Raw genomic sequence first — 25282 nt, 5'->3', positions numbered from 1 at the left:
AAATTCTTAAAATACTCAAAATTTTCATTATCAGTTTATACATCAGTTTATACACACAGCATATAAGACACATTCATACATATGTCTATTGCCATAATGTTGATATGTCACCTGCAGCTAATATTTAGCTTGAAGGGACGCCAGCATCAGTAAACATTGCAGTTGGCAGAAGATCGCTGTGTGCACAGGAATTCACTAGTGATTTCTTTATAACCTGGAGCCTCAGTCAGTCCACACCCTATACAAAAAGAAAAATCTTAAGTCAAGACCACATGTATTTTCTTTCTTGTCTGTAGATCTGTGAATGTAAAAAAATCTTAGTCATATTAAAAGACAGTAGTAGTCCAATGTTTAATGTTCTGAGCTCCTGACCAGAGTCTAAATGCTGCGACTGCCAGAGATACTCTCCTAGACTCTTAAGCAATGCATTTAACATGTAGGTATGGATAAATGTAAATGTGCATATCAGGGGAAAATATTTGAACTGTTTGTGTAATGAATTACCTTCTATTAAGTTGTAGAGGTTGCAGTAATTAGTGCCATGGTCTGTAACAGCATACCAGGTTTCTGAGACTGACATGGCCTATGGAGAATAATAATGCTGGTCACATACAGTGCTGTTCTCACGTTATATGTTAAAGTGATATATGCAAAGGAAATTCACTGCATATGCAATGAACTCTTACTGATACGTGGCAGTGGGTGAAGAATTTACAAGGAACCAGTCTGAAGTTTATATCTTCAGTGTATTTCTTCGATGGTGCAGTATGCTTTGCTGCAATGAAGTGGATGGAGGCTGACTGGAGCTGTAATTGTAAAAAGGTTTTGTCATTCATTCATTCATTACAGCTTAATACTCGTTCAATAAATGCACACACACACACACACACACACACACACACACACACACACACTTACCTTATATAGACACCTTTCCCCACCCATAGTACAACCTGCCATTGTCCTCCACTGTTTAATCTGAGTGACCAAGCCTTCGTACACATGACTACAGGGAAGTCCAAAGTACCTGAAATAAAACATATTGCAACTTTTCAACATAGAGTTATGGCCATGGGAGGATTAAGGTCTACACAGGCCACTAGGCTCAGGGGCCTAACCCTAACAGTATTCTGACCCTGATAGTATTCTATTTATTGCAGCCAAAGAGCTTTTTATTCCTGATATTTTCTTCAGACAGAACATATAATGTCCAAGTAGACATTATTTATATGCCTTGCTTTTGAGATATTGAGGTTTGGATTCAATCCATTAAGTTCAAGTGACCAGTCTAATAATAAAAATTCAACTTAAAAATAAAATTGATAATAATGGGTTGTGATTACTCCCTCTATATCAAAGTAAAAAAAAAAAAAAAAATCACAGACCCCCTGATTATGCTTCACCAGACCCCACTTTAAGAACCATTGCACTACAGCACACCCAAGTCAACATAACTATAGAGAATCTCTGTGTTGAGAGAGTTGACATTTGCCCATCTCAATTCAAATGCTGCCATCAGCTGGAAGAAACAGGACATCGCGGAATTCATTCATTGTCCAGATGTTTAGCAGCTCAGCTCACACAGAACCTTTCAAACTTTCAATGACGGTTTTTCGTTTCATTTATTAATTATTCGTGTGAGGTTCATAAGATGCAAAAGGATATATATGTTGTTGTTTTTTCTGTCAGACTGCTTTCAGGATAACAACCAGAGACATGTTGGCTTCAACCAGAGACAGAATGACAATGTGGCCCTTAAGTTCTGTCTGTTTTCGTGCATGTTCTTCCCATGTCTGTGTGGGTTTCCTCCCAAAAACATGCAGGTAGGTGGACTGGTTATGTTAAATTGGCCCTAGGTGTGAGTATGGTGCCTTGTGACGGACTGGCATCCCATTGAGGGTGTGCTCCTGGCTCACAGCTAGCATTCCTGGTATAAACTCTGCATTAACCACAACCTGGAATAAAGTGGTTAGTGGCAGTGACAGAGTGAGTAGGAGTTCTGAAATGCAACAGACACTCTTTTGTTTAGCCTGAATTAGTACATGTAGATGTTCCACATTTATTTGACACATCTCAATAAACAAGGAAATTAATTAATCATATAGTACATAATATGTTCTTCATGATTAACATTGCCATGCTACAATCATTTCTAATGCAAAAGTCAGCAATCTATGTAGTCTAGTAAACTAGGGTGAAAGAGTTCTGATTTACACATATAATCAGGTGATTTCACAACATTGTATTATGTCAGCATGTATTTATTTTTTTGTACAGATTTTTACTTGCTGCCACTGCTCATCCAACAAGAGTTCATTTTCCACTTGTATTCTGTAATCTTAACTGTAACATTATCTTATTGACATCAAATAATAGATATACAAGGGGTGTTCCTTTTAGAGTACAACACTGTTCGACCTAATCAAATCACACCAACCTCACAACAAGAGTTAAGACTTAACATTCATAGCACACACAGTTAGGACTTAACTCTCCTAACTTAACACACACTAAAAATTAACACATAGATTTTTAACGTTTACAGGGCAGAAAGCGGAAACCAAAACAAGCAAGCAAACAGACAGGTACCCAAACAGATACAATAACATATTTACCATTCCACTTTGCATTGTGCATGAAGAGGGCCTGAGGAGCATATAGTTAATGATCCTAATGCCAGCATGGACAGCAGGAGACACCTAGTGAAATGCATTATGATCTCAGTGATTTCAATCCATAGCTATTCTGTCTGATGTTCTGGTGAGGAATGATGAGAGTCGTTGCAGAATCACAGGACATTCATGTGAGCTGTTCTAAAGGAAACTGACTGAAATTAAATTAGAAAACATTCTTGCTCTCTTCAGAGGAACAAGGCAAAGCAAAAGCAATCATTCAAACACTGTGCAGTCCACTGACTTCAGATGCTATTTATTGTTTACAGTTACTGTATAAAGATTCTGGTCCATGTTGACATGATTGCACACAATTCTTCAGATTTTTCAAGTGCACTTTCATGCTGCAACTCTCCCATTCTACCTCATCCCAAATGTGTTCTACTGGATTCAGACTGGAAAGGCCACTGAAGAACACAGTTTGAGATCACTTTTGCTTGTGTGACATGGTGCATTATCATGCTGGAAGCAGCCATTAGAAGATGGGAAAATTGTGGCCATGAAGGAATGCACATGGTCAGCAACAATACTCAAATAGACTGTGGCATTCAAGCAATGATTGATTGGTATTATCAAGCCCAAAATGCGCCAAGAAAACATTCCCACACCATTACACCACCTCCACCAGCCTGGACTGTTGACACAGTCCAGGCTGGGTCCATGGATTCATGCTGTTGCTGCCAAATTCTGAGTTTGGGATTTGCCTCTGGATTCTGGTTGGACAAAAGAGAAGGAGGAGAAGTAAATAAGTGAGAGGAAAAATGTGCCTCAGCAGAAATCGAGACTAGGTTACATTTTTTTTCAGTCTTCAACTATCCAGTTTTGATGAGTCTGTGCCCATTGTAGCCTCAGCTTTCTGTTCTTGGCTGACAGAAGTGGAACCTGATGTGGACTCCTACTGATGTAGCCCATCCGCCTTACGTTTTGGCATGTTGTGCATTCTGAGATGCTTTTCTGTACACCACAATTGTACAGAGTGGTTATCTGAGCTACTGTAGCCTTTCTGTCAACTCGAACCAGTCTGGCCATTCTCCACTGACCACTATTGGCTGATTAGATAATTGCATGAATGAGCAAGTGTACAGATGTTCCTAATTCCTAAGTGCTCAGTGAGTGTATAGTATAAAATGCAGTATATGGGAAGAGCTACTGATGCTTTGGTTATGAAAATGATACATAGGATATAAAACTACAAAAATGAGTAAAATGCTTAAAGCAAACATTGTTCTTATTTGCATAAGTATATCTTTAGAAGCAAATGTCAGTCCCTCAAGGATTTTGAGATTTTGCGATCACAGAAATTAACGCAAATTCAAGCAAACTGTGCAATATTCTGAGGAGTTTGCAATTTTTCAAAATCACGGCAGATTTTCCTCCGATTTGGGTCAAGATGCATCATGTGACGTCATCATAGCATACATCCAGCCAAACCCTCTTCAATTCGCGTGGCTCGAACACGAATACAGCTAGAAGGTCTCATTTACCAACAAACATCACAGTGAAAAACAATTTCATGCAATTGCAATTTTTGCCAATTCAAGTAGTTTTCCACAAAAAAAAAAAAAAAAAAAAATATATATATATATATATATATATATATATATATATATAGATAGATAGATAGATAGATAGATAGATAGATAGATAGATATAGATATAAAAGTTGCACTGCAAATTTTGAAGAAAAAAAAAGCTGCAGCAAAATCAAACATTTTTGGCCGCAACAATCACACACACACACACACACACACACACACACACAAACCTCCTGCATGGAGTGAAATGTGGGCTTTTCAACAGTAACTATAACAGGACTGTTTCTTTGAGCATTCTACAATATCATGCTTTTAAAAAAATAAAGAATGCATTCACATTTAATTACAGAAACTCATATTATAGAAAATATTTATGAAGCGTAATCACTATCTGTAACTAACATTTGGATATGTTAATGAAGTGTATTCAATATGTATAACCAACATTTAGAATTATTACTTAAGCATAATCGAATAAGCAATATTAGTTAAAAAGCATAATCTATATGTATAATCAATAGTTAGAAACATAATCTAAATCCATAGAACAATGTTTGATCCACTATATTCTGAGTGTGGATTGAGTTGGATGAACTCTGTGTCTTACTGTACAATAATTGTACCAGCCTGTATCTTCCTTCACAGAAACAGTTAACTTTGAGGCCCGATACCAACTAACGAGCTAGGATAAGTTTTTTTTTTTTAAAAAAAAGGCGAGTGTGGATCAAGGTCACACAAGCCTGTGTGAAACATCTTTTTTTTTTAAAAAAAAAAAAAAAAAAGAAGAAGAAGAAGAAGAAGAAGAAGAAGAAGAAGAAGAAGAAACCATGACCTCATGAAATCGTTTTGAGGAAAAACAACTAACTGTGCATGCTCCACAAATTTAAGATAACACATAGACATGAATATTTAATTGTGGCAAAGAAGATTGGTCTGTTTTAATGAGGAAAGGCTGCAGACTGTCACACTTTATTGGTTTTCAATAAAGTTTATTTACTTTTTGACATCTACTAACCCTCTGTCTATGAAGTTTTTGACTTAGCCTAAAAAGGTTGATTTATCCACGACAATATTTACTGAAAATGTACCAAAAAAAAACTGTTTTATATGGTTTATACACAGTTAACTGTATAGTGTTTAATACTTGCAGTTGAACTAAAGTGCAATGTTCATGTTTCTTAAAAAAAAAAAAAAAAAGCGTTGCACAGGGCGCTCTCTATGACGTATGTTATCTTTGATTGGTGAACTTTTATAGGAGGCGGGGCTAACATTTAGGCGTCTTCGTGTCCGGTAAAGGACGTCTGCTGTGTGTGTGTGTGTGTGTGTGTGTGAGAGAGAGAGAGAAAGAGAAAGTAGTAGTTTAATACTTTGTCTTCACATATTCTTTTAGCTAGATTTTTATTGAATAAAGGGCACACAGTTAACTACACGGACTCTGTTGTGGACTGGTTGAGAAGTGGGAAGTTTATGTGCTGAGGTATGGCTCTATTTCTGATTGTATGACCCACTAAGTGTATTTTGCTGGCTAGATGTGTTGAATCGTGTCTTTGGCATGATTTCACCTTCAGTGCCATCTGTCTATTAATGTTACACACTAAGCATGAATGGAGAAGTGCTGTGGATCAGCTAGACAGCATGTTCCATGAAATGAGTTACCATTGAAATCATCACTGACCTCCATAACATATGAAGTAGTTGGATTAGTTATTTTTACAGGAACAGATAGTTCAAATATTCAAAAAAGCCACATGCTTCATATGTAATTATGTATAGCGTGTTACACATAGCAATATAAAACCTGTACAGTTTTAGTAATAATGTTATACACTTTGACTTCTAGAATACTCAGTCAGGATGAATAACTCATAATGCTTAATCAAGATACTAAGTGTTAAGCCTCTTAACAGCACCAGCTGTGAAACTAGCTCCCTAACTCCAGGAATTAATGCCTTGGTTATTGCAGGGCAGTCACATGTATGCCAGACTTTGTCTTTGTGCCCCCATGCTTGAAGGGTTCATTGTTGGCATGGGAATGAATTGCAGTAAATATCTAATGTGGAGTTTATCCAAAGGCCTAGCATAACAGTGCATTGTGGGTAAATTTGTAGGTTTTACTGCTCTTTGCCCTACCATGGAGAGATGTCCTTGTGATTTGGGTGAGGTAACAGCGTACCATGATGAAAGCCTTCAGTCATTTGAAGTGGAACCACGAGTACAGCTCACCCAAAAGGCACGGTACAGTACACTACAGCATATTGTGAATGACCCATATAGCAGGCATGTAAAAGAAATAAAACACATACATGTATCAAAACCTTCTCAGGAATAATGAACTTATTCTGATTGGCATGCTTGCTTCAATTAGCTAATATGTTACATTGTTTAAAAAGTGTAAGAAAACAATTTTTGTCATTTGCAAATTATACTAGTTGCCATTTTCTATTTTGTGGAAAGAAGTTTACAGCACTCTGGAGAAACTTCATGTTTAGATATTCTTGGATTTCTGAATAGAAAAGAATTTATGCTTTCTAACTCCTACTCAGGTTTTAATAAATTTATTTTTAGGGGTTTTGTAATCTTTTGGATTGATGTTCAGAGGAAAAACCTAGACTGGGAAGCATGTTTGTGTCTTTTATTGTAACGATGTAGCTGAAAAAGAGTATTGCCCCTAAATAGCATTTATTTGGTACAGCACCATATTATCTTAGGATCACAGTTCTCCACAGTCATAATTAGATTTAGACACTGATTACAGCTCTTGCTTTCTTTCAGGAGCCCAAGGCGGGAGAGATGGAGGATGAAGAGATGTTGTCAAGCATGGATCCTCACCCCTTTCTGTCCTTATTCCCGCTAGAGGAGTTTGAGTTCCCTGTCAGCATTCGCCTACAAGAGTTGCCCCTTTTCCCCAAGTGGCACCTCCCTCTCAAGCTCATGGCTGTTTTTCTGGCTGTAGCTTTTGTGTACACATTCCTCCGGGACGTGATGCAGCCTTATGTGTCTCAGAGTAAAAATGACTTTTATAAGATTCCCATCCTGGTGTTAAATAAAGTTCTACCCTGGACATCAATCACTCTGTTGGCACTTGTCTATTTACCTGGAGGACTGGCTGCTCTACTGCAACTACACAGAGGTGAGCAAACAAGCATCTCAAAGTAATCTTCATTATCGATGATTATGCCAAAGTTAAAAACACACATACAACTGCAACTGCATATTGAAAACTCATTGCAATAAGTAACAAAGTCAATGTTTGAAAAGCATGAGACAAAGTACAGGTAAATAGAAAAATAATTTTATAGAGTGTCCTTCATGCCACAGCCTCCAGAGAATCCATTTTTACACTTAAGACACACAAACAGTTTTTAATTAGTCTGCTGAGGTTGTTTATAACTTGTGCTGATGCTAGAGCTTATACTGGAAGCAATCAGATTCTCAAGGAATAAACGCCTTCTGTCCCTTGTTGTACATGGCATCGGCATTGATAGTAATCCCATAGTGAGTTGTAGGTTTTCACCATCTACGCTGACACCATATATCCCTGGGCATTTCCTGAATCCACCACCATTTTGCAATCAATTACCGTGTCATCAGAGATTTGCGGCTGATGACATGAAATGACATGCTGCGACATGAAAACCGTTGGTGTACGTGATATGATGTCTGCCAAGGACCATGATTTGGATTAATATTGGATTCAAAGCCAACCTGGTCCTTGGCTTGTGTTAATACCACCCTGATCTGGAACAGTTTAAGTTCTTAAACAGCAAAATCATTTTAATTTTACCACCAAAATACAGCTGAATATAAGCTAAAGTACTATAACTACATTGTAACTATAACATATTGTAATATAAGCTACATTGCTATTGCAAAACAAAGCTTTGTTTGAGCAGCTGGAAAAGTGCTTAGTGAAATATGTTAATATGTCCATTACCAAATTATGTTTGGCTCTTTAGCCAGTAAAACCGTTCTAAAAAATATTTTCCTAACCCAGTACTGGTGCCAGCACCATGTTGGTGAACAATAGGTATGTTTGAGGATCCTCAGTGCTTTCTAAAGAGAGTCAATAAAGATTAAGATTACTGTGCCTTGGAGAAATATTGTTTTGTCTTTCCCAGAGGCGCTCCTGTTTTGCAACTTCAAACAGAAACAGTCATAAGAGTTTTTTTATTTTTTATATGCACTGGCTCCTGTCTGATGTTGTGAATCCACCCACTGTTTTCTCATGGACCCATTCACCACTGGGTGTTCTGAACTACTTTGACATGGGTGTAAAATGTGACTTTATCTTCCCCTTTTGTGAGAAAAAGGACATAGTGTGAGAGAGATCTAGTTAGGTGATTCTTGTCTGCTGCTATGGTTGAAATGAAATTGCAGACCTTTTTTTGCCAGTAACCTGCTGAATCAGGCAGGCTGAATGTGGCAGTAAGGTGCAATGTTTACTGTGTGTTACTCTAATGCAAACATCCTGTTAATGAACCACCACAGACAAATGACTTTATTTATAAACCATCCATGACTGATATTATATATTTATTACAGAGCCAAGTAGTTGGCATCAGGTAAATACATTTACTCTTCTTTGTCAGGCACTAAATACAGCTCTTTCCCAGTTTGGCTGGAAAACTGGATGGGTGTGAGGAAACAGTTGGGTCTGCTGGCCTTCCTTCTTGCCTGCCTACACGCCATTTACAGCCTGAGCTACCCAATGAGACGCTCTTACAGATACAAACTCCTCAACTGGGCTTACCAGCAGGTGAGGAAATCATTACGTTTAAATTCTTTTCACATGAAAAGAACATTGTTATTAGTTACTTAACAGCCATGCCATGGCACATTATATTTCCCTCCTGCATTACACATGCAAGACCATGGCCAGTCTTGGGAGTCTGCCCCCCCCCAAAAAAAGTGCCAAAAAAATCCTAGAAAATCAGTAAATTTATTCCTATACTAAAGTCTACAAATGGGAACAATGTACAAAAAGCTTCTTTAGCTTTAAAAGTACTCTTAAATGAGTGAGTGTTTAAGAGTATTTTCAGATGTTTAACAGTAATGAACAGTGGCAGCACTGAGACTGAAAAGATATGCAGCCACTAACTCAGGCTCGTCAGGATGTATTGCAATTCATTCAGAGTTCATTTACACAGTTTCATTTTTATTCATAGACTTAATCACTAATCAAATATAACAACATAATATTGGCTGATTGAGACAGCCATTTTTGTGGTCATTTGGCTGTTCTGTTTATTTGCTTTCAAAAGACACCACAGCATGTAATATTTGGATTGTAAATATGTGTTAGTGCACAATTAGTTATAAAGAGCTTCATTTTGTCTTGTAAACCAAGTGTAGATTGATGCAAGTGCAGTTAAAGCTTTTATTGAAGAGAGGCAGGCAGATGAATCCAAATCGTATGGCAAAATGTGGTCAATAAACAGGCACAGGGTCAGGCGATCAGCAAACAACATAAACTAGGCTTAGATAAGAGCCGAGAAATGCGAGGACAAAACAGGATCAAAACCATGAAACGAGGAACAAAGATCAAAGGCTTGGTACGGGTCTGGCGGAAAACACAGACACACAATACTTCGCAACGTGACAGTGAAACACAAGGGGTTTTAATTCTAAAATGTAATAAAGGGGGCTATCACAGAACAGCTGAGACATAAGAAAACAACTAATAACCGTACAGGTGCGGAGACAGGACAGAAACCAAAACACGTGAGACAGTAAACAAAAGTCTGACAACCCGGAGCGTGTGCTGTCCACTACAGGCTGCCGAGCGCGCTGCTCACTCCGACGTTCAGTGCGAGGGGAAATCTCTGACACCTTTCTTAGCTAATTTAAGCATTTATTATTATTATTATTATTATTATTATTATTATTATTATTATTATTATTATTATTGTTGTTGTTGTTGTTGTTGTTGTTGTTAGTAGTAGTAGTAGTAGTAGTATATTATAAATTACATATTTATTTGTCACATTGGAACCAGCTTTCTAGATTGAAAAAAACAATTTTAGAAGGATTAAAATGTTATAACAAATGGCACTATTCTCCAGCTTCTTTTTATGTTAGCACATAATCTATATAAAGAATGTAAATAATTTTAGTCTGCTCTTTGTTAATGACATCTGTTCTCTAGCACCCATGTGTAGTCTGTGTGATAGGTACAAGAGAAGAAGGAGAACTCATGGGTAGAGGATGATGTCTGGAGGATGGAGATCTACATCTCACTGGGAATCCTAGGACTGGGCATTCTGGCCTTGGTGGCCATCTCCTCGCTCCCTTCGGTTATGAGCACACTAAACTGGAGAGAGTTCCAGTGTGTCCAGGTAGGTGAGAAACAGAGAATCCAGATAAGCACTGAAATATAATACTTCAGTTTTACTGTCACCATACATCAGGGGTCAGGATTCCACAGCCATGATGGACGTTATAGAGATTTGCTTTACACATTATTATTTGACTTGTCATTGATACTTGCTTGATGTTGCATAGGCTCTCTCCATATTTCCGTAGAGAATTCTGGGACATGTAGCCCTGTTTTTGTGCATGGCTCATGCTCTGGTGTATGGATGGAGGAAGTGGGTGGAGCTGAAGCACTATGTATGGTACACACCGCCATCATTTATACTGGCCTCCTTCCTGCCAGGTGTGGTGTTACTGCTCAAGGCTGTGTTGGCCATGCCCTGTTTCAACAAGAGACTGGAACGCATTCAACATGGCTGGGAAAGACCTGGGCGAAAGGGACTAATAGACAAGGACTCTCTCTGACTTAAATTTGTGTTTCAAGAATGTTGGGTTTTAAGTCGTGGTTGTTTTGCAAAGTGCTGTTTTTCACAACTTATGAATGATGTTTAATTTTTTTGTACTATAATGCATCAGGACATTTAGGTATGAACTAATGTGATCTCTCTTTTCTACTTATTTTACAGTAGTTATTAATTGGAAATACAGTACAATTATGTATATTGTTACTATAGCATATTGTTCTGTATAAATGAAAAGAAATAAAATGTTTTGTGACTGATATATGATACTCTATCATGACTACCTCATTAAGCTATCACAAACAGATTCAGATAACAAATAGCACAGGTATCTTACACTCCATTTTGGAGTTAGCTGGAGTTTTGGAGTCCTTCATTAGCTGCTTAGTTAGGTTTATTGTTCCTCAGTGTTCGGTCACTCTTGAGAACTGCATGTGAAATGTGATAAGTGGGGGAAAGCTAACCTAAGCCCTGCAGCAATGTCCTAAATTATACACTATTGTACTAAATAGTGTCTTAGACTTGTATGACATCAATGGTGACATTCGGCACCTTCCTATTTGACCATCTATGTAGTATGGTAGTACGGGAATAAGAATGCAGCCATTGTTTTGAGGCCTACGTTTATACTCGCTGCTTATTAAGTTTCTTATCAAGTATGAAGTTTTGCTAATGTATAAAGCTCTGTAAATCAGGGTCGTAAAAAAGCCCACTTCAGTACTTTTTTTAAGATTTTAAAGGGACATAAACAAAAGCTGTTCATTTTTTAACATGCTCTAACATCAGAATAGGACATTTCTAGAAAAAAACAAGTCCTAACAGAAAATATTCAACTGTATGCACTATTAAGTGATACAATAGTGTATTAGGTATTTTAAAGTTAAAAGTTTTAATATATCGTAGGGGTTATCGTAATATACCGTAGACTAGCTGATTAGATTAATACCATCACTAATCAACACTGATGTTGACTAGTCAGGGTTGTTGAAAAAACAGTAAGTTAGATAGTAAGGAAATGCAGGCAGATGGTAAAAAGCAATCTAGATGTAATGTGACAAAATTCTACTGCACATTGTGTAAGACTACACTGTCATGAGGGAGAGTCCATGGAGGCGGATGCACATGTTGAACTTCTTTATTGCGTTAACACAGGAAACAGACTCAAGGAAACAGGTTTATGGTACAAACACGAGGAGTAGAGTTCCAGTAGAGGAGTAAAGAAGTTCTGCACGTGCATCCCCCTCCATGGACTCTCCCTCGTGATGGAGTAGTCTTACACAATGTGCAGTAGAATTTTGAATATTAATGTAATATATCGTATATATCGTAGACCGTATATCATATATCGTAGACGTATATCATATATCGTAGACTAGCTGTTTAGTCTAATACCATCACTAATCAACACTGATGTTGACTAGTCAGGGTGGTTGAAAAAAACAGGAAGTTAGATAGCAAGGAAATGCAAGCAGATGGTAAAAAGCAATCTGGATGTAATGTCAAAATTCTACTGCACATTGTGTAAGACTACACTGTCACGAGTCCATGGAGGCCGATGCAAGTGCAGAACTTCCTTTATTGCGTTCACACAGGAAACAGGCTCAGGGAAACAGACTTATGGTACAAACACAAGGAGTAGACACATAAGGAACCAGGATTTGCCATGACATACACTTGGGAAAAAATGTATTACTATTATTATTATTATTATTATTATTATTATTATTATTATCATTTTGCTTTAATGGATGGTTTTCTCTTTGATATTTGTATGGAGTATACTGCACTCATTTATTTTTGATGACAAGTCTACTAGTTCAATACTTATTATTATTATTATTATTAGTAGTAGTAGTAGTAGTAGTAGTAGTAGTAGTCCTACTGGTTGACTAGTAAACTGAATATTATGCAACATCTAATATTGGATATATCTGTTCTCCAAATATTGAAAATATGTAAGGGTAAGAAAAAGGTTTCAGAAGAACACAGAACTGTATCTTGTATGAAGATCAGACATGTCCTATAACGTCCCTACTCACTTGTCTGCTCTGAATTGTAGATAGTGTGAAAATGTTGTTGTGTGTACTATAGTGCATTTCAACAATATGTTTTATAAATTTGAGCCAGCTGAATGAAGTGAAGCAGCAGCATATTTTTACTGATTGCTTGGTTTGCTTTTACTTTTATAGTTTATTTTTAAAAGTTATTTTTGTATATATTGTTTTGTTTCTTTTGTATTAAAAAAAAAATATTTTATTTAAAGCATTTAGAGATTCTGGACTCAAAATGACAAGTGCTTTATTATTATTATTATTATAATTATTGTCATCATCATCATCATCATCATCACTACTACTACTACTACTACTAATAATAATAATAATAATAATAATAATAATAATTATTATTATTATTATTATTATTATTATTATTTCTTTATTTATTCCGTTGTAGTCGTGGCCTGGTATCTGGTCGCTGATTGGTGGAGGTCTGCTCGCTGAGAAGTCAGACCCAGCCAATCAGGCCGCAGAGGGCGGGGCGAGAGTGAAGACACCTCCTGCTACTCCATAGTCAGGGAGGATCCATGAGGGACACCGATAACGCCAGCATTTCTTCAGATCAAGGTTAGCTCGAATAGTGTCGTGATTATAAATCCTAAACGTGCGGTCGTACTGTGATAAATAATAATAATACGTAGCCTGGTGAGCGTTTCGTGTTAGCGCAGCGTTACCGGGTGACATTGGCAGGTCTCTGCAGGTCACTGCTGTGTAGTACTACAGTAACATTCACTACAAACAACGCGGTGTTTTCATCCAGATGCGAATCCTGAAGGCTTCCTCTCCAACATTTCCCTGAGTTACAAAGACGCACTCAGGCATGTAGCAGCAGCATGTGGAGTATCGGTTATAAACTAATGATGAGCGGAATAATGCTTAATGAAACATTTAGACCGGAGAGAACCTGTGGAGCTCATCACAATCTACCATGCTGCATCTTTATTAGTCTTAAACATGCTATCGTGTAACAGATCACATGTCCGACAAATTTAAAATGCTTTTTAGCCCAATATTGAACATTATATATTAGTGCAAATGTTATCACTAAATCTTGTTGTACATCAGGCCTACTGAGACCATAATTATTCTGTCTTATTATAGTCTAGTATCTGATATTGTCTTGACTCTCTTAGACTCTGCTGGGGGGAAAAAACCCACAATAGAAACCCTCATAGATTTAATGGTTTTAATGGGAATTATATTGGTTTTAATTGAAACTGTAATGGTCCCTGTGGGTCTCTACTGGTAATTTGTTGTGCATGTTATGTCTAGTGGATACCTTTATGGACTAATAATGGTAATGGTTTTAATGGTTAACAGCTGATGGTTTGTAATGGTATCTGTAGTGGAAACCATTAGAATTTCTGTGATGGTTTCTATCGTTTTTTTTTCTTTCCAGCAGGGAACACTCTTCTAATGCAATAAATCATCAGTATAAAAAAAAAATAACACAGTGACATTCTAGTTAATTTAACAGTTAATACAACATGTATTTACATTGTAACCAGAGTGTGTATGGTTAAACTAATTCAATATAAAAGAATAGTATGAAATCTATTCAATTTATTGTCCTACATAGAAACATGGTTTTATCAGCATAGAGAGCAGCACGTCTGAGAATGGACTCCATCTCACTGGTGGGGAGCAGTCCTGCCAGCAAGGCCTCCTTCCTTCCTAACGGATTGAAGAATGGACCCAGCGAAGGCTCCAGTAAGCCCTCAGTGGCCATCATTGGCTCTGGGGATTTCTCCAAGTGCTTGGCCATCCGTCTGCTGCATAGTGGCTTCCATGTGGTGGTGGGCAGTCGACAGCCCAAGCGGGCGGCTGAGTTTTTTCCTCATGTGGTAGATGTGACCCATCACGAGGATGCAGTGGGCAAAGCTTCCATCATTTTCCTGGCTATCCACAGAGAGCACTACTCTTCTCTCTGGGACATCAAACACCTATTAGCTGGCAAAATCTTGGTGGACGTCAGCAACAACAGGAGGTCAAACCAGTATCCAGAATCCAATGCAGAGTACCTTGCTTCCCTTTTCCCAGAGTCCAATGTTGTGAAAGGGTTTAATGTGATCTCGGCATGGAATATGCAGTCAGGCCCTAAAGATGCGAGTCGTCAGGTAGGACCTGCAGTCAGTCAAACAATGTCAGCATTTGTGATGTAAGGAATAAAACATGATGGAGCATGCTGTTATAGAAAAATAATCAACAACATGGTGGTGTGATGTTTACCTCCCTGGAGTTATTATTTTCCAATGACAAGATGTCCCAATGTGTTTTATTCCGCTTTATACCAGAGAAATTTGCCAAATATTAAGACTTTTTTTTACTTTTTAATCATTTATCGTTACATGTAATGTTGTGGAATGTCTATGAGACAAATCAGTCCCTGTTATAACATTAGTTATAATAGGAATTTATTTGTCCGTAATCAGTTGTTCCCTCATACACCTCTTTTTTCTTTCTTTTTTTTTTTATCTCTGTTGAAGTTAACAAGACAACAAAAGCAGTTTATCATGGTACTGAGAAATCAGAAAGTGCCACGTCCTCTCGATTCTCCTGTGTTGGAAAACTTACTGACTCATAAAGCTCTGACACCCTATACTCCTGCCATAAAATAAGCTTCTTCTTTTTTTTTTTTTTTTTTACAGAAAGCTGAAACATAGCAACAATTATACATTATTCCTTGTTAAAAAACAACACATTTTTAATCTGTTTATTATTACGATTAGTGGTCGACCGATAGTGGATTTTACCGATACTGATAACTAAGTTGGGCAGTAGCTGCCAATAACCGATTAATCAATCGATAGTTTTTAAATGAAAACATAAGACTCAAAGTAAAATATTGCTGAACTTTATTACAAAAATTAACAGTACTGTCTGTACCATGAAAATGTACTGTACTTTTTAAAAAGGAAATAAATATAATATATAAATATATATTAACTATTAATAAATATTGAAGTATATATAATATATACATCCAAACTGAACCCAAAAGTAGCACTCCAAATAACAAATAAATATATAGACATCCAAAATGAATAAAAAAACACTTCAAATAACGCAACAAAATTGAGAGTTTTTATTTCACCTTTAGAGGCTGCTCTCGTACTGTATAATTACAGCGCACTCTTCACAGCCGCTCTCCAAACGGACACAACCGGGAAAAACTATTGGTGTGGATTTTTGCCTATTAATGATAGTTCCAGCAATCAGTTATCGTGCCGGTTAATCGGCAAAACCGATGAATCGGTCAACCTAATTTAGCTGAAATTATGTGCAGCATTAACTTTACAAACCCCTGTGAGTTGTTACTATAGAAATTATGAAAAGAAGCATTGATGTTAACCTGTGATCCGAATGATTATTAGCGTATCTGACTGGTTATTTGAAGTTAATGGGTTTAATACAAATCTCTATCACTCAAAAACAATTAATATATAGTAGGGGCAGCAATATAGCAGCAACAAAAAGAACTCTGTTTCTTACAAAATTTACACATTTTTACATATGCCTAATATTTGAATAGTAAAATTACATTCCTATAATAAATGTGTACTAATCAGTGAGATTGTTTGAGAAATAAAGAGAGCAGAATGTTTGAGCTCCCTTTCCCAAAAGTAATTGGCAATAAAATTGCAAACTAATTATTAGTAGTAGTACCAGTTAGTAGGCCTGTCACCATAATTACTTTAGATTTAAGATTTAAGAAGAACTGAAATAATTATTCATAATTTCAGAATCCATTTAGAGATCATTTCCTTATACTTGTGAAATGAAAGGAATACACGTCTGATCATTTGTTAATGTTATATTCCGCACTGCAGGTGTATATCTGCAGTAACTCAGTGGACGCGAGGCATCAGGTCATCGAGTTGGCCCGGCAGCTCAGTTTCATTCCTGTGGACATGGGCACACTCTCCTTGGCGAAGGAAGTAGAGAAGCTGCCGTTAAGGTTGTTTTCTGACTGGAAAGGTCCCGTTCTGACGGCTATCGCCCTTTCCATCTTCTTCTTTGCCTACTCGTTCATCCGGGACATCATTCATCCGTACGTGAAGAATAAGCAAAGCTTTTTTTATAAGATCCCGCTGGAGATGGTGAACAGGACACTGCCAGTGGTGGCTATAACCTTGCTGGCGCTGGTGTATTTAGCGGGCCAGCTCGCTGCTGTGCACCAGCTCTTCTACGGCACTAAGTTCAAGCACTTTCCCTGCTGGCTACAGGGATGGTTACAGAGCCGCAAACAGCTGGGCCTGCTCAGCTTTTTCTTCGTCTGCATCCATGTGCTCTATAGCCTCTGCCTGCCCATGAGGAGGTCTGAGAGATATCTGTTGCTCAATATGGCCTACCAGCAGGTCTGTTACTGTTTGTTTAGTTTTCATTTGTGCCTATATGAAAAGTGCGAGTCCACGTTTAAACCAAGTTTACACACACTAAAATATAAACGTTATAAAAATTGAAGTTTTAAAGGAAAGACAGATATGATGATTGTGTCTTCAGATATTTTCTCATATATTTGTACTTTGAATCCTTATTCTGTAAATGAACTACTTAATAATAGCAATTATTAATTGTTAAATAATGAAATTCATTGGACCCAATTCATGATGTAACTGCACACTTGTATCTACGCTCTGTGATTTCTCCCTCATTCATGTGTATCACATTTTCTAATGTTTCCATAGTCTAATAGGGTTGTCACGATACCATAAACACATCTTACGATACTATACCAGCTGAAGTATCACGATACCAAGTAGTATCCTGACCACACAACATTGTGTTAATTTATAATTCACATCTACAAAATGAACCAAATTTACTGAAATACATGCAGTACATGTAAATGAAAACAGACAAAACAGAATTTTCATCTGAATACTTTATTAATGAGAATGAATAACTGGCTGTTGGAAAAAACTCAAGAACAATCATACAGTTGGCAAGCAACTAATTCAACTAATTCTGTTGTTCCCTAGAGCAATGAAATCATGAAATGGAAATTGTCCTCAGAGTACTAAGAATGAACACAGCATTAGGAATTAATAACTGAATTTGGAAACAAACTCCAAAAAAAAATCATAAAATTGGGAACATTAGCTCGCTTAGTAGTAAACACGGCTAATTTTAGTATTTACACACAGTGGTTAGCATAGCATTAGCTCACTTACTAGTAAACACGGCTAATTTTAGTATTTACACACGGCGGTTAGCAAAGCGTTAGCTCACTTACTAGTAAACACGGCTAATTTTAGTATTTACACACAGCGGTTAGCGTAGCGTTAGCTCACTTACTAGTAAACATGGCTAATTTTAGTATTTACACTCAGCAGTTAGCATAAAATTAGCTCACTTACTAGTGAACACGGCTAATTTTAGTATTTACACACAGCAGTTAGCGTAGCGTTAGCTCACTTACTAGTAAACACGGCTAATTTTAGTATTTACACACAGCGGTTAGCGTAGCGTTAGCTCACTTACTAGTAAACATGGCTAATTTTAGTATTTACACTCAGCAGTTAGCATAACCTTAGCTCTCTTACTAGTGAACATGGCTAATTTTAGTATTTACACACAGCAGTTAGCATAACTTTAGCTCACTTACTAGTAAACACGGCAAATTTTAGTATTTACACACAGCAGTTAGCATAACGTTAACTTACTTACTAGTAAAAATGGCTAATTTTAGTATTTACGCACAACGGTTAGCATAACGTTAGCTCACTTACTAGCAAATCTTTAAATTTTGTTACTAGGAAATCTTTAAAGGTTAAGGTGAATAATAGACCTTTTTCACAATGACATCACAAAACTTCCACCTCTCTGCAAAGCAGTGTGTACGTACTTCCGTTTTACCTTAGGTTGCCATAGTAACATGGGTGGCGCAACTATCATTCCACTTTTGACAACAAACCAGTTTTCTTGCTGCTAAAATTAAACATTCTGGAGGGAGAGTGATCTTATATAAAATTCACCAGTGTATATGCACATCATATCCTACGAGATGAAGGAGAAGCAGTGTGTGCTCGGCCATCTATGTGCATTAAATGCACAAATGCCAATTAGCTTAACTTAGCGTATGGCCTGAGTGCTTTTAAAGCAAAATTATAATAATGAAACACTCACTTTTTTGCAATTGAGCAAAATCCCAGTGTAGCTCCTATCTCAGTGTCACCATCAGGGTGTCATTCACTATAAGTTCGATGGTGACCGGGAGCCGGACCGCAGCTCTTCAGCCGTGGCCTCTGTGTTTACTGGTGAAGTGTCCGGCTTGGTGCTGCTCTCTGAAGATAGGAGCTACACAGGGATTTTGCTTGATTGCAACAAAAAGTGAGTGTTTCATTATTATTTATATAATTAATAAAAAATTTTCTACATTAAACCCGCTAAGATCCTAAGCTAAGCTAAGGTAATACGTTACTGACTTTTTTTTATCGAACAATGCACAATCTATAGCTGACATCAGTAATATGGAAACACGATTGCAATGAGAGTTTGCACGAGTATTACAGTAAATTAATCAAGAGTAAGGACTTAAAGACTTTCTATTTGCAGAAGAGAAAGCTAACAACTACCATTATCCTAACTCCTATGCTAACATAAGCTGGACTGGACAATACAAAAATGCTTACCTTTATAATAAACAGGTACTGCTCAGTGAAGAATTTGTATCCTTTATCAAGTTTAGAACGTGTCGTAAGTGAAAATTTGTCTGCAAGTCGCTGTACATTATGTAGACATATTTCTGGACTGGGGAAACTCCATAGTTCCACCATGCTGGCGGAAGTAACCATACACTGCTTTGAGTCAGAACGGAAGTCGTGTGACGTCATGTGACAAGGGTCTATTTAGGTTCAATGAAGTGTCGCTAAACTTTGTGTATTCTGAAAAAGCAGTGGCACGTGTCGTTTTAACGACGATGGCATTAACTGACTTAAGTCTTCTCTCTGTTTCATTCTGCCCAGGTACATGCCAACATAGAAAACTCATGGAACGAGGAGGAGGTGTGGAGAGTGGAGATGTATGTGTCGTTCGGTATTATGAGTCTTGGCCTTCTGTCTCTCTTGGCTGTAACGTCCATTCCATCAGTGAACAGCACCCTCAACTGGCGAGAGTTCAGCTTTATCCAGGTTAGAGACACTGCACCATTACTGTGAGTGGAAACACTTACTGTTAGGAGTTTATCGTTTATACGTGGTTATGCTGAGCACTTTTTTGAGTACTGTTGGTTAGTTCTTTTGACACCATTAAAAGAAATACACATTACGTGCCATGTTATTTGTTATAGTCTCAGTGATATTATTATTATTATTATTATTATTATTACACCGACTATGCATTTTTGGCTTCTATCTATGCAGCACTCTAAAAAATGGCCGTGATATTAAGACAAGACTAATATAATTTATTCCCATTCAAACATTTTAATATTTTGTTGGCAGTAATTTTTTTATTAATTATGTCAAGGACTTGATTAATGCGCTAAATGTTGTGCTTTATGTAAAAGGCTGTTCATTTAATCCAGAACGGTCTGAAAATATACAGACCTACATATTTCTGACTCATAATTATGTAGCTTTTATGTTTCGCTGCAGTTACTGAATTCATATAAGTTACTGAATATTATGCTTTAAGTAAGGGATAATCCACAGTTAGGTGTGTGCAATACGCGATTTTAATGCACAAGGTGGAGGGAAAGAAACACTCGACGTAAAGCCTCTGCTGAGTGTATTAAAATCATGTAACGCACACTTATACCATGATCACTTGCCAGCATCGACAAGTTAAAGCTGTCACTCATGATTGCAGTGCAAAATTTGACTGATAGGATGAAAGCAGTTATTTTAAATAGGGATCATTAGATCTAGTATTCTGCCCACTCTAAATCATACACAGAGATAAAGTGATGCGATAAGATTACATTTATTTGAATGAATTATAATAAACAGTTATTAGAGAGAGAGAGATTGTGCTTGTGTGAATCACCTGCATCTCTTCGTGTCTCTACTAATAGTGACGTGAATGTGAGTTTAACAACTGTTTCTAGGCAGTCCATTAATATAGAACGGTGATTAAACTGACTGGAATTACCTGTGCATTATACGATTTGAACGCACACCTTCCAGCCAATCAGGATTGAGTATGCAGACAGACCATAGTATAAGAAGAATAACTGAATAGCAAGCTGAGAGTGTAAGGGGTTAACTGATTCATTTTTCAGTCAGTTTTGGTATGAGCCAATACTTTCACCGATGCTTTATATGCTTTACATTAAAACTACCTCCTTATATATAATGTTGCTAAATCATACATAAAATCAAATATTTCATTGTATTTTTGTTAGCAGTGTTCAAATGTAGAGACTGAATGTCTCTGAATGTTTTTTGATGTTCTAGTCCACACTTGGCTATATTGCGCTGCTTATTTCCACGTTCCACGCACTGTTGTTTGGTTGGAAGCGGGCGTTTGAAGAAGAGTCCTATCGTTTCTACATGCCACCCACCTTCGTAGTAGCTGTGGCCCTTCCTGTCACAGTGATTATGGGTAAAGCTGTACTAATGATGCCTTGTGTGGCCTGGAGGCTGAAGAGAATCCACAGAGGTTGTGACGGCAGTAAGCATCATTCTGATCGTGACAGACCTGCGGCCCATGTTTCCCCAGAGAGAATCACCATCATGTAGCTGTATCTGTACTATTCTAACTGCTCAGCAATAGCTTAGCCTCATTCCTACTGTGCCGTGCCCAGACGTCTCTCGTGTCCCTGCTATGACCAATAGAAGCAACTGTTTATAGAGACACAAAGAGAAAAGGATCCTGATGTTATGTTCCAAAATTTGTTTGTTTTTTCTTGTCATGTGGCCTTCTTAAGGTCTTAAACTTTCCTGTAGGTATCTCAGTTTACATTGTGTTGTTGGGAGTCACATGATTAGTGCATGAAATGAATTTGGAGTCACACTGGCTAGGCATGTGACTGGGTCTCTGATGCCATATGATTGAGCCTGTGGCTAAAATGAACAGCTCCATTTAGGCCATGTGCTTCGCCAATATGCTGTGATAATTCTGAATTCTGAATATTATGCTATAGGAAAATAATCAGTGATTGTCTGTTACCATCCTGAAGTCTTTTATTCTTATATCACAGCAATTTGCCAAAGATTGTTTGTTTGTTTTTTTTAATAAAAGAATGGGACAGCATATTTATATCATTTAACATCCACAGAACAAGAAAGTTCCTGTTATCACTTCTGTTTTAGCAGCTATAAACAGTTGTTCCCTCATTTTCTCTTGAATATGACAAAAAAACAGCTTATTACCAAGAAACCACAAAACACAACATCCTCTATCATTAGACTTTCCCTTTTCCCTCTGTCAACAGCCTTTCCTCTGACTGTTACAAAGCGCTGACAAAGGAGACTCCTTTCATAAATGTTAAGACACACACACACACATGCACACACACACACACAGTACATAATGTGGTAGGCACCTTTTTGGCTTGAGTTGCTGGACAGGTAGATTGCTGTAATTATCAGCCTCTCACAGTAGTTACAAAGCAATAGCACCAAACAAGTGTAATCAAACTGCAGAACAGTTTTGTGTGTTATTAAAGGTCCATGTGCTGTTGTTTGTGGAAATGTTTAAAAGGGTAAAATATTCATACAGTGTGCTTTGTTGTCTGCACATGTGATAAACAAGCAAAATATAAACTGTCTCACTCCTGTCACTAAATTTATATTGAGTGTTTTAGCAGCAGCACTGAGGTGCTCTAATCACACGATTAACCAGGATTCATTATAATTCATCTCAAGGTTACTAAATGATAGCCCTTGCTTCAAAGCTTCTACGTAGGATACTACCAATGTCTGTTAATTGTATTTACCTAACAGCAGCAAATCAGCGAAAAAAATTAAAACGTGCATTTTTTAAAAGTGTAATTCAGTATGGTATGTGGATTCTTTTACAGTGAGCAATAATAAAAGTTTGATGGTGTCACTGCGGTTATCTGGTCAGTGTTGTTACTGAACATATGCAGCAGATGGCGCACTTGCTTCAAATCAAATTTTGGTTCACTGAACATCCAGCGTTGGGAGTGCTTTCACAAGTAAACCAGACTTATGAGAAATTGACCTGTGACAGTCAGTTTATGAGTAGGTAATTAGCTATCATTTTGCATCTATTAAGGTTTTTCAAACATTACCTTTCATGTAGTGTGTTATAGAACTGTTTGTGAATGTAAAAAGTCTGCAAAGTTTCAAAAATCAAAGCGCACGACAAACAGAGTTATTGACTCCTAAAAGAAGGAAGCAATTGTGAACAGCTGAAATGAGTCGTTAGTGATTCCAGATTTACTTCCTGTACTAACCTACGTAGGTTTTTAACAAAAAGCCCGGTCTTCATTGGCTGCTCGCTGACAGACGGCACTGAAAGTCGTTATGGTAGTGGGTGTTTCCTTTTTGAAACACGCTGACAGCGGTAGACCAATCACAACAGACTGGGACATCTGACCAATCAGAGCAGAGTATTCTCTCTGAAAGGAGGCGTTTAGAACGAATCCTTTAGAACGGATCATTGAACGAGTCGTTTGTGACTCTGGAGGGAAAAAGGTAATGCTGCAGTTTAAATTATGAACACATTAAAGTGTTTTTTTACCTTTGATGCATGTAAATCTATTGTATGAGACCTTTAAAACAAAATTAGGCATGTTTCAAAACCATAATAGGTGCTCTTTAAATAGATTAATGTATTCAGTGATGACATTCTTGGATTATCTTTATCTAACTGTTGCCACAAAGTTGGAAGTACAGAATTATCTAGAATGACTTTGTATACCGTAACATTAAGCTTTCCCTTCACCGGAACTAAGGGTCCCAAATGTATTCCAGCATGACAATTCCCCTGTTCACAAAGCAAGGTTAAGTCATGGCTTGCCAAGTTTGGAATGGACAAACTTGAGTGGCTGAACATCTTTTGGGATGAACTGGAACACTGACTGCACCCCAGGTCTCCTAACCCAACATCAGTGCCTATCCTCACTAATACTTTTGTAGCTGAGTGGGCAAATCCCCACAGTCACGCTCCAAAATCTAGTGGGAGTCCTTCCCAGTAGAGTGGAGGTTATTATAACAGCAAAGGGGGGACTAAATCTGGATTGAGATGTTCAACAAGCACATATGAGTGTGGTGGTGAGGCGTCCACATACTTTTGGCCATACAGTGTATAAATACATAAGTTATTATAAGTAATATAAATATATAATTTTTTAAATAAGTATTGACATTATTTTAATTGTTTTTTAATAAATACACAACATTATTTTCTGTTATTTGCATATTTAAGAAGACTTCACATGTATGAATTATAGAAATATGTTGAATAGAAAATAGAATCTGTTGCACTGCTGGAGTCAAGCTGATGTTTGATTTTTGTACTTGTGATTTGAACTGAACTATTTTAAATGTTTGTGTGACACCAAATATGGTAAGTATTGAAAAAAAAGACAGAATTGGGATAAAGCTCTGAAATAATAAAACCCAGCTGAATTCACTGATCAAAGTCTTGGCATCTGGGCATTGGGCTAACTTTAATTGAAAATGTTTGATTCACAGCCACCTGTCCAAAACTTACAGCCTTCCGTAACTCATGCAGAACTGTTGGGAGAGAAACAAAAACAGCAGCATCATCACCATTTCAAATAAAATGTTTTATTTTCATTTTGGAACACATACTTTGTGATTACAGAAGAATTAGTTTTGTTTTTAATCTCTGATAATATTTACATGAATTTGTTAATGTTATATCTCTCAGTCAGTAGAGAGAGCATGGTTTAGTCAGTGCAGGGATTTGCCCCAGTGGCCACATTTGTTCAAAAGAAATCGAAGGCTTTAAGCATATTTAATAGCGAGACAGTAGCCTATGTGGTGTGTGTCCTGTTCAGCTAATGTATTTTCTGTGCGGTTAAACCCAAATATTCAATTTAATGGATGTGCCAATTACAGAGACCAGATGAGTTCCAAGGCCATTACTGGAGTTATACTGATATAAAGCTTCTCTTCATTTTATGATGAAATTAAGTTCACGATCATAAACTTTCTCAAAAACCAGAATAGAGGTGCCTGGTGAATGTGAGACATCAAGACAATCGAAGAAATGTTATGCAAAAATTGAACTGCTCTCTTCTGCATGTGCCTCTGCTTCCTCTAGGATTAAGCAGCTAATTGCTCTACATATCACAGTGACTCAGG

At 37.3% G+C, this 25282-nt stretch overlaps 2 protein-coding genes across 5 annotated transcripts in view; both read left to right on the top strand.

The window, feature by feature from the left end:
- Positions 1-5546: 5546 nt before the first annotated feature.
- Positions 5547-11706, top strand: LOC128611666 (STEAP family member 1B-like). 2 transcript variants are annotated; one of them, XM_053631370.1, is made up of 6 exons: positions 5547-5684; positions 6316-6437; positions 6980-7337; positions 8821-8963; positions 10378-10542; positions 10730-11706. In XM_053631370.1, exons 2-6 carry the CDS (start codon positions 6339-6341, stop codon positions 10982-10984), a joined length of 1020 nt encoding a protein of 339 aa, XP_053487345.1. In that variant the 5' UTR covers positions 5547-5684; positions 6316-6338; the 3' UTR covers positions 10985-11706. The 2 variants fall into 2 exon arrangements, with proteins under 2 accessions (XP_053487345.1, XP_053487336.1); XM_053631361.1 differs by having other exon boundaries at positions 8797-8963; positions 10730-11705.
- A 720-nt stretch (positions 11707-12426) lies between these two features.
- LOC128611646 (metalloreductase STEAP2) overlaps positions 12427-25282 on the top strand; it is a 51974-nt gene continuing 39118 nt past the window's right edge. For 2 of the 3 annotated variants that reach the window (XM_053631336.1, XM_053631333.1), the window contains exons 1-5: positions 12427-12666; positions 13435-13604; positions 14617-15154; positions 16868-17395; positions 20006-20170. In XM_053631336.1, coding sequence (XP_053487311.1) covers positions 14657-15154; positions 16868-17395; positions 20006-20170 — 1191 coding nt within the window. In that variant the 5' untranslated portion in view covers positions 12427-12666; positions 13435-13604; positions 14617-14656. Of the gene's footprint in view, positions 12667-13434; positions 13605-14616; positions 15155-16867; positions 17396-20005; positions 20171-21436; positions 22234-25282 lie in introns of those variants that run through there. The other variant, XM_053631328.1, reaches the window with a different exon arrangement.

Source organism: Ictalurus furcatus, chromosome 1 (assembly GCF_023375685.1).
Source record: "Ictalurus furcatus strain D&B chromosome 1, Billie_1.0, whole genome shotgun sequence".
In the NCBI taxonomy this organism is placed as follows: Eukaryota; Metazoa; Chordata; class Actinopteri; order Siluriformes; family Ictaluridae; genus Ictalurus; species Ictalurus furcatus.
Note: the sequence above shows the minus strand (reverse complement) of the source record. Positions and strands in the feature narration are given on the sequence as shown.

Coding starts and splice junctions, on each gene's coding strand:
- LOC128611666 (XM_053631361.1), top strand. CDS start 6,339: ATGGAGAGATGTCCTTGTGATTTGGGTGAGGTAACAGCGTACCATGAT. Junction 6,438..6,979: donor GAGTACAGCTCACCCAAAAG/GCACGGTACAGT, acceptor GCTTTCTTTCAG/GAGCCCAAGGCGGGAGAGAT. Junction 10,543..10,729: donor GAGAGTTCCAGTGTGTCCAG/GTAGGTGAGAAA, acceptor ATATTTCCGTAG/AGAATTCTGGGACATGTAGC.